At 40.4% G+C, this 10,492-nt stretch overlaps 1 protein-coding gene across 2 annotated transcripts in view; it reads right to left on the bottom strand.

Annotated features, from left to right (window-relative positions):
* The window catches only part of ADAMTSL3 (ADAMTS like 3), a 341,341-nt gene that overhangs the window by 36,105 nt on the left and 294,744 nt on the right, over positions 1-10,492 (bottom strand). For both annotated transcript variants that reach the window (XM_019533694.1, XM_019533695.1), the window contains exons 20-22: positions 6,178-7,270; positions 3,426-3,553; positions 2,225-2,353 (exon numbers count right to left, since the gene is read on the bottom strand). In XM_019533694.1, the coding sequence (XP_019389239.1) occupies positions 2,225-2,353; positions 3,426-3,553; positions 6,178-7,270 (1,350 nt within the window). The remainder of the gene's footprint in view (positions 1-2,224; positions 2,354-3,425; positions 3,554-6,177; positions 7,271-10,492) is intronic.

Below are 10,492 nucleotides of genomic sequence, written 5' to 3'. Positions count from 1 at the left end.
CATGGTCAGGGGGCAGCAGGGCAGGCCCTATGAGGAGAGGCTACGGGACCTGAACCTGTTCAGCCTCCACAAGTGAAGGCCAAGGGGAGATCTAGTGGCCTGTTACAAACTAGTCAGAGGGGACCAGCAGGCATTGGGGGAGTCTCTGTTTCCCCAAGCACTGCCAGGAGTGACCAGGAATAACGGTCACAAGCTGGCAGAGGGTAAATTCAGATAGACATCAGGAGGCGCGACTTCACAGTCAGGGAGGCTAGGGTCTGGAACCAGCTTCCAAGGGAAGTGGTGCAGGCCCCTACCCTGGGGGTCTTTAAGAGGAAGCTAGACAAACACCTCGCCGGGGTCGTTTGACCCCAGTACTTTTTCCTGCCAAGGCAGGGGGTTGGACTTGATGATCTGCTCTGGTCCCTTCCGACCCTACCAACTATGAAACTAAATGTGTGCTGAATTTCATGGGAACTAGTCACATGATCAGATTTAGGCACTTGTTTAGATGACTGCACAATCAGCATCTACATGTGATATATTTATAAAGCAGAAAAATTACCAATGTTTACAGTTTACTTTTTAAGAAAGTAAGCTGTACGGTATCTTGCATACTCACCAGTTTTTTAGGTAACTGGTAAACAGTATATTACTAATATTCAGAAGTTTTCACTTTTGCCAAAAAGCAAATCTGGCAAGTTTGCTCCCCTCTCTTTGGATTAATAAGCTTTGTAGAAAATAAGGCTATTAAATTATCTACTACAGGGGCACTTCAATGGTGTACTATTTTTGATTAACTAAAGGAAATCAGAAAAATTGTCCTTACCTCATTTTATAAGTTAATTTTTCTGCTTTTAGCCTGACTGAAATTTAAAAATGTGCAAGTTGTAGTTGTAGTTCTAGTTCACAAATAATAATATCCACTTCCTCAGTAATTATAGGAAATAAAGCAGTCAGATAAATCATTTTAAAGTCAACACTAATGTCTTAACATAACTAATGTCTGGCGCACTACCACATAAAACCCTGAAGTATTTGGAAGATAAAAAGTCCCATGTGCAAATATTAATTGATATTCAAATAGCTAAATGCACACTCATCCTAGCAAAATTAATATTAACAGTGTAATTTTAACTTTCTGCTCATTTTGAGATGCTGGTCAGTTGTATATAGAATATATTGCCAAAGTATATTGTATACTACCAAAGTATAGTGGGAAAACATTACTTCACTGAAGAATTAGCTTTGGTACAAACAGTGAATAGCTGAGCCACATGTCCCAATATCCATCAGTTTGGCATCACTTTTCCATTTAGAACTATTTACATTAATATATTTCTATCATTATCTGGGTCTAACATCAACATCCTTCTTTTTGTAGTAACTGAAAGGAAAATAAAATTTCCCCAAAGCAATAAAAATGGAAATGGCACACTGAGTTGTCTAAACATTTATTTTCAATCAGTTGTAACTGTTTCCAAGCACTAGTGAGACGTTACTGGCACCATTCTAGCTGAACACTCACCTCCGTGCTCTTGATTAAATGAGACACAAAATGTTGGCCTGTATTTTATTATAACAACTGGCAAAATACTATTGTTTTTGTTAATTAAATTGTAAAGAGATTAGTTTAAACTACCATAATGAAGAGATTAAAAGGTAAAATATCCACTTCCCCTGTACAACCCAAGATCTAGAAAATAGGATTGCTTAAAATGTAGCTTCTGTTCAGCATAAGTGCTGCGCTAAAGGTGTTGAGCTACAGAAGCACTGCAAGCTTCTGTGGCTTGGCATCTAAGCAACCTAATCTTCTGTGTCTTGAAGCCACAGGAGGCTGATTGTAATTGGTATCCTGACTTTTTGCCACCCACTTTAAAATTTGTAGAAGTGAGGCTTGAGACTTCATTTTCCAGAAGCAAAAGCCTCTCAGATTAGAGGAAGGTGCCATCAGAGTGAAGCAGATTTTCTGATTCGCACATCAGCTTGCTGTGAAACCAGCCTATCTGCTCACCATAATCCCTTTTGTGGGCATAAAAGACTGGTGGACTATAGTTCACCTAACAGAAGAGCATATTTTTAAAGCAAGAGTCCATGTGGTACATGAGAGAAGCAGAGAAAAAATGTGGGGTGGGTATGGAAGACATACCTAATAAAAATAGCTAATGATTAATGTTCTACGGATTATACTTGTACTGTACTCCAGCACAAACAATAAACTAACTTCAGCCACGTTGTTGCTTACCTTTCACTGGACATTCAATTGTAATGTTTGCTCCAGTTCTTGTCACTATTGTACCTCCAACAGTTACAGAGAAATTACTGTCTTCCAAATTTGTGACATTCATTCCATGGGACAAAATGATGGGAACCTCTGCAGAACAGGAGTTAATGAATGATGAGTTTAAATATCTTTTTCAGTTTTATTTGCTTTGTAAACCCCGTATTTAAATCATCGCTTTTCAGAGCAGAAATTAGTTTGGAAAGATGAGTATAGATTTTCAAGTGGATCAGCTATCAAAAAAGCAAACAAAATGTTAGGGATTATTAGGAAGGGAACTGTGAACAAAACTGAAAGTACCCCTTTATAAGTCCATGGTGCAGCCACACTTCGAATACTGTGCCCAGTTCTAGTCCCCACCCCTCAAAAATGGTACAAAAGAACTAGCAAAGGTACAGAGAAAGGCAACAAGGATGATTAGTAGTATAGAGGGGCTTCCAAATGAGGTGAAACTAAAGTAGGTAGTCCTATTCAGCTTAGAAAAGAGACACTTGAGGGAGGAGGCATGATAAAGGTTTACAGTATCATAGAATCATAGAAAATTAGGGTGTGCGAAATGGCAACGAGAAAGTGAAGCGGGATTTATTATTTACTATCACAATACAAGAACTAAGGGTCACAAAATTAAATCAGTGGGTAGTAAGGTTAAAACTAACAAAAGGAAGTTCTTTTTTGCAGAGCGTATCATTAAAGTGTGAAACTCATTGCCACTAGATGTTGTGGAAGTTGACAGTTTAGGTAGATTCAAAAAGGGATTGGACACACTTTTTTGAGGAAAGGGGCATCAGTTGCTATGGAGCAGGGGAGTTAGAGATATAGCCTCTGAATTAAAACTTTCTCAACCTTAAATGCTAAAGGCTACAAGTGAGAGTTGAACAGTGGAAAAAAAACCCAGCTCATACCCAGGTCACTCTCTGCCACCGTGTGACGCTGGATACTGGGAAAGTTGGACCTATAGTCTGACCCAGTAAATAGCAATTCTTATGTTCTTATGTATTTAAAATCAGCTCATGCTTGCTGTAGTCCTAACCAAAGTCCCATTTAAGAGCAAGAAGACGTAGCTATGGATGGCCACAAATGCATGAACTGCAGATATAATCCAACTCTTTTTCAGCGGGAGTGGGAAATGGGTATTAGCAGCACAGAATGTCATGACAAGCATTACCTGCATACAGGAGTAAAGAAGTTTCCATATCAAAACCGAAGTCATTAACAACCATGCATCCATACACACCAGCCTCCTTTTGGCTAGGATTTAGAATGTGTACTTTTCCAACACCATCCAAAACCACTCTGCAAAATGTTTCAGAAAAGAAAAGGTTAGCTCAGATAGGAGAAAACCCATTTGCCCATATCCTTCTAACAGATCTCAGCTCTCTCTTAAAGAATATGGGAAGAAGACTTCTTCTGTCAAGGATGCAAAATAGCAGCAGAACTACTGTGCAAAAGTCACTCTAGCTCAACACATGGAATAGTCTCCATGCCTTTTCTTTGGTGATGAGGGCCAGCATTTAAGGGTGTGTATAGGAATGGCTCAGCAGCTCATCACAACTCCCAAAACGATTGTGGAGTTTCAGTCTATGTCCTGTAAGTAATCTACAGAACTTGCATGTGTCTTCATCAAACCCTTTCCTCTCACTGTGTGGCACAACAGTACAGGTTCTACCATCTAAGTACTCTCCAAACTCAATAAAAGAAGGTGTAGAATTTGATTTATAACAAGCATGTCTATAGGAAAATAGTTTTAAAAATGTGTGTGTGTCTGTTCACCACACACACGACTGGTAGGGAAGGCCTGGAGGGCATGTGCCCCCTCTGAGAGGGCTGTCCCCACCAGCGGCTTCTGCGGGTGCTCACCAACCCTGTCCCCACCGCTGACACTGCCGCCAGCTTCTGCAGGTGCTTGCCAGCCCTGTCCCCGCTGCCAACACTGCTGCGGGCTTCTGCGGGTGCCCCCCCAGACTCAATAGGCACCAGTCGCCTGTACACACACACACATTTTGCAGGGGGGAAGAGTTACTTTAGGTGCTGTCTGCATTGTTTTTCAGCATAGCCAGTCTGTCACATGAGACTAGCACATTTGGAAATAACATTGCAAAGTGTCTGGATTATTACTAATGAAAAGTCTTGGGTCTGTTAAATAATCTCTTCCTTACTGGCAAGATTTTTGGTTTTCAGCAGAGGGAAGACATGAAGATGAGAAATTTGAAAATTTAGGGTACCTGCAGATGTTTGCCGCATCCAATCTACAATAACACAGCTTGCTTTAAGCCGCAAGATCACAGGTTGGGAGTGATGTGTGCAGACATTCGCTGGTACAGGAAGCCATGCTGGGAACTTGGTGTAAATAACATGGGGTGGGTGGAGGTGTCAGGGAGATCATGGGGGCTAGCAGGTCCACAATGAAGTATGGTTGGATCAGGGAGGGCTGGCAGGTCGTGTGGGGGCTGCTGGTTTGGAGGGGGGTGTCAGAAGGCTATAAATAGTTAGTCAGAGTTGAGGGGTAGGAAAAGCACAGTTTCTGGGCTTCCCCCACCCCAGGGCTGCACTCTGAACATGTGCAGACATTCAGTATATAGGACTAACCCATTCATGATCTCAGGTGAACTAACTTAGATCATGCCTGCCATTTCTTTTCTTTTTTTTGTCTTTATGTTACTTTAGCTACCATACGTATAAATGTGTATGTGAATTGTGGATCTGACATCATCCTTAAAGTATTAATCTTGCAAAACTAAGAACTACATTGCACAAAGAATCAAAATGAGTGTGTTTATAACACCAAAGAAGCCCTCTTTGTGCCTGGAAGAAAACATGGTTCTCATTCACCCACTGAACTAATTAACCAAGCAGCATCCACATCTAAAAAACTCATCAGTTGCAACAAATTAACAGGATATTACATATTCCTCACTAAGTAGGAGCAACCTGGTTCCAGAAATATTTTCACTTTCAAAATGTCTTATTTTTTGATGTTTTTACTTAAACTGATAGCCCTGCAGAACTACATTTTTCTTGGCAAAATGGTTAATCAGTTAAGGATGTTGAGAAATATCCAAAAATACCTTTATCAGTTCAGAATAATTTTTTCATTACTCAAGAGCTAGTAACAATTCCAGGAGGCAAACACATGAAACCAATGTTAATATTATCAGTCTCTTACTTCTCAAAGTTTCTCATTTACCAGCAGTAAAGTAAAAGTATTTGGTCAAGGTTGAGCAAACATCTGAACATATACTTGGCTCCCTCTTTGCTACAGGTATATTTCCAAATTGTGGTTATAACACAGGGTCCTTTATCTTTAATGGAACAATCTGTAGATTGTCTTTAAAACTGTCTTAAAGGCTATTTTTAGTTTCTAAAATGGTATCATGTTGTACAAATTATGCCAATGGGTACATCTAAAACTTCCTTCTATTTTTAGGTCTACTAATATCTTCAGACGTATTTACTATAGATAAAATAGGGAATATTTAAAATGAGGACTAGTAATATCTCAAGCACTGGCAGGAACTTCTAATATGAGCGTACCATGTGATGTGATATATCAAAATGATCTCACAGGCTTTTTCTTTCTATATTTATTTTAATATAAATCTATTTATTCTCCAATGTAGCTAAATTAATTTAGACTGAATAGAGAAATCACAATAAATATATAAAACATATTTTCATTTCTAGTAGAAAAATCAATCCTGCCGTATAATGTTGTAGAATTGAACATGCATAATTTCATTCATAAGATTATTTGTAAAACACTGGAAAATGTTTGAAAAAATATAAAATTTTAGAAATAAAATGCACAAGGCTTACAGTTATCTTATTTTTACAGTAACACATTTCAATATGATATAAGAGAGGGAATTTGTTGGGGACAAGAGAATTATTTAGACATAAAAGAATCCATGTTCACTTACTTCTCAGATGATTTTAATGCTTCACCATCTTTTGTCCAAGTATATTTAGGCTCACGAATGCCAGTGGCTTCACACAGTAAAACGACAGCATGTGTATTCTTGGTCAGAAAAACTGTATTTCCAATACGTACAGTTATTGTTTGATTAAATGAGATTCTGGGAATTTGCTTTTGTCTTATAATAATTGGCATCTTTTTATCAGATGTCGACTTAATCATGGTTTTTGTGTTGAAACGTTCAGATACATTTGGTGATTTGGCAGTAAGCTTTGAGGCTAACAATTCTTCCTGGGAATCTTTCCACTTTTCAGTAGTAGGTTGTGGTAGTCTAGATAATTCAGCAACTAATTGATATATGACCTGGGATGCCAAATCATCATCGACTTCCCCAGCTTCAATGAGCTGACTCATATTCCTTATCAGTTCTTCAAACTGTACAGTATCCATGCTGTAAGCACCTTGAAGAATTGCTGCCTCCAGACGTCTGTTTCTGAACCCATGAGAGCTGTGTTTTTCAGCTGAATTCCTCCCAGGGGTTTCAAGATTTCTCAGGAATGGCTGGTCATTAACTTGTCCATCATCCAAATACAGCTCGTGCTTTCTACTCCACATTTGCCACATTTTACTCATTTTATGCCATTTGGCCCCAAAGCTATTGGACTCATTGTGATCTGTGTTACTGTTCTCACTGGCATGTTTTCTAAGATTTGGAGATTCTATTAATCTGTTGTCAGTGCCAATAAGTTTGAGAACAAACGTTTCATACATGGAGCCTGCAATGCACCTATACACTCCAATATCTGTAGCCTCAAGGTTATGTATTTTCAGTGAACCTGATTTAGTGATGCCAAGTCTTTTAGAGTACTGTAAATGCTGTCCATCCTTCTCCCACTGAATAAGGGACTTCTGAAACCTTCGTACTGGGCACTTAATTACAATAGACGTTTTTGGAAGCAGATAGGCTCGACTTCCGATGGTAAAATTAATGCGCTTTTCTCGTCTTGTTTGTATGTAGACTCGATGGATGCTGACAATCTGAGGTCTGCGAGCAGAATACTTTTCTGGAAGTTTGGGCTTCATTTCTTGTTTAATTTCTGAAACAGCAATGAAGTGTTGAAAAGGACTGAATTACTGCCCTAGAAAATTCTGCTTTACAATGAATGCTGAATCCCACCATTCTTTCTGACTTGATTCAGGTCAGTTCAAAATTGCTGAGCTTTTATCTATGTCACACAAGCACTCAACGAGAAAATCATATCATTTTCTGGCTCCACTTTAGGCATGCTCCTGCTTCTTCCCAAACTTTCAGCAGCCAGCTCTTGTGAAAAAATGGGAACAAATGAACAATACATACCTGTATGCAGGATAGTGCTTGGACAGGGGAAAAGAGAGAAAGAAGCTAACTCTGTTATAGTTGCAAGGCAAGGCAAGGGAAAGGAACTGGGAAAGGAATGGAAAAAATGACTCACAGGTTGAAGCACACCATTGGGAACTGCTCCTAGTGGAGGTGACTTAGATAACAAACCCTATTAGTAAAGCAGGCCTCTCTTTTCTGAAGCTGGCTGGCCCACATATGGTGCCAACATGGCAGCATCATGAGAGACATAAGTGGGAGCCAAAGAAGATGCAAGGAAAAACAAGGCCATGTTACTGTCACTGGACAGGTGATTGCAACTTTAGCCTGAGGAAAATTTGATCAAAAAGTACTACCATTGTAAAGGAAAGATTGCAGAAAAGGTGATACCGAAAGGAAGCGGAAGGGGGAGGAGGAAGGGTATCAAAATCCCTGAGAAGTCTGATAAAGCAGGAAGTGCGTGCTGTTAGGCTGAAAAGTCCATAGAGGTTGAGCACATTTGAGAAAAGTCGCCTGAAGCTAAGTAAAAAGGCAGGGCAGATATTCTGTGAGGTATCTCCTACATAGCACAGCAGAGACCTGGACACTAAGTAGCTAACTACATCTGAATACAGGTTTACCTCACTTTGTGTGGGGTCTGTATGTGCAAATTCGTTCTTATGTGATGAACCTTTTTACACCAAAAATTTGTCATATGAGAGGTAAATTCACTGTTATGAGATTGGTGTAGTGGAAGTCCGCAGTTAGGTGCTTTGTGAGGTGCATTGTGGGAGTGACATGCACCAAAATACAGTCTCATGTCTGGATTTCTGTTCCTCATGCATTGTTTGCGACACATATTACTGTAGTTGCCATCCCCATTATGGCTTCTAAGCTTCCCACTAGCATATTTCCTACCCTTCTCCCTATAAGCCTTCATGACCCTCTCTTCACCCCAACTAAACATTCACCACCACCGTGTGCTTGTGTGTGCTGTGTGAGTACCAACATGTTCTTGTAAAAGTGGTAGAAATGGATCTGGGGGTCAGTACAGTCAAGGTTTTGGAACATATCCCTGTTTGTTACATTGTTAAGTGGGTTTTCTTTATGCAAATTTGACTTATGTGCCATTTCCCAGGAATGCATGTACAAGCAAGGAATACCTGTACAGTTGTAGGCCTTCCCAGAAGTTGCTGGACCAACATAGAGAGACAGTAGGGCTAGGGACAGACATTCAAAAAGCCTGAGCCTGAACTGATTCAATCTTTGCAGGTTAGTCTAACCCAGCTAGGCTGAACTGGTATGCAGCTGAACAGACATTCCCTCTGGACTGAAAAAATTCAGGGACATGCCTGCAGTGGCTCAGGCTAGAAGCTGCGGGGAACTACAGCAGCCCTCCCTGCCCTTCCATAGTGCTGAGCTGATGGGGGCAAGGTTCCCCTGCCAACCTTGCTGCTCCTGACCAGCAAAGGAGCCAGCAGGGAGTTGATAACACAGTGTTTAGCACCCTATGAAGAAAACAAAAGCCTCTCTCATTAGTTCAAGCTCTTCCTAAACAGCTTTTTCCAAGGAAGGAACAGAGGGACATTACCAGCTGCCCTGTTGATTAGCTCCAAAAAGCCCTACACAGACACTGTCCTCTCTGCCTTTGTCCTGTCTGCCTTACACATACACCTCTCAGCATTAGCTAGCATACCACATGCCAGCTATGGTCCATGCTGTGGGAGAGGGGAGGTGGGGAATCTCTGCTTGAGCAGGGCATGGTGAGGGGGTGGTAGGGCAAGGGGAAGCCAGGCAGATGCTGCTGTACCCGCTGTTTCTGCCAGAGCTCCAGGCAGGGAGCAAGGGGGTGGAACCAGCCCTGCTCTGGAGCAGAGAGCCCCACCCAGGGCTGCAAAGCATCTGGAATGCTGGGGGACTCTGGTTTAAGTTAAACCAGGAAGGTGTCTGGGATAGGCATTGCATAAATTGGATTGACCCAAATCAGTTAAATCTGATACTACTTTCAACCAGGTTTACCTCAAACTGGTTTCAGCCATTTTCAAACTGGTTTATGTGCACTGAATGTCTGCTCTGTTACAGGTTTAAACCAGTTTCTGATCACTTAAACCGGTTTATGTGTAATGTCTGTGCCTAGCCTAGAGAATCACTACACTGTTTCAGATTTTACTGTATTGACTCATTACTGGCAAACAAGTGTGCTCCATTTTGATCTTCAGAGCAAAGCCAAGAAAACATTAGGTACCTGAAAAACAGCAGGAAGGAAGACCATATAACCTATCACAAGGAAAGGTAACACAGATCAGCTGCAGAGTCAGGAAACTTTCTAGACTGATGTTAGAAAGCAGTGTTTTCACCAGTTACCCAATCGATTGTTATTTGACAGAAAATAAATCCAGCTAACTGCAGAAAGACTCAGATGAGACAGAGACATGGAAACATTAGTAACACACCCCTAGATTTGGCTGAATCAACTATCATTGCTGTTATCTACTGCCATTAGTACAACCCCGCTTGATAAGAACAGAAATAAAATGACAGCCCCTGACAGCATGTGAATATTTAAAAAACCTGCATGCGTCTGATATTATGTACATATGTTTTGAATATGTTACAAAGCAAAAGGTTAATGCTTCAAACATGCAAAAAATACATACATCATATGAACTACACCCCGGAGTGCTTTCTTTTGCTTATAAAAAAACCCATTATTTTCAATGTTTTGGCTAACGAGTTCTGACCAACTTGGATATCATGATTTCATAATTACACAGCTCCTAAATCAGTATTTGTTATGAACATATACGGGTCCCTCAACCAACTAGTTTATACTATCCAACAAATTGCTTCAGGCACTGAGCTGACTAAAATTACTGAAGTAGCATCCTGTTTCTAATAACTATTGGGCCAAAAATATTTATTTTCATGTGAATGCTCCAGGATTAAACCTTCAGTTTTCCAACCAAATATACATACACAGTAA

The sequence above is a fragment of the Crocodylus porosus genome, unplaced genomic scaffold, assembly GCF_001723895.1.
Source record: "Crocodylus porosus isolate Cpor-Errol unplaced genomic scaffold, CroPor_comp1, whole genome shotgun sequence".
NCBI lineage: Eukaryota > Metazoa > Chordata > Crocodylia > Crocodylidae > Crocodylus > Crocodylus porosus.
This window is presented reverse-complemented; position numbering and strand designations above follow the sequence as displayed.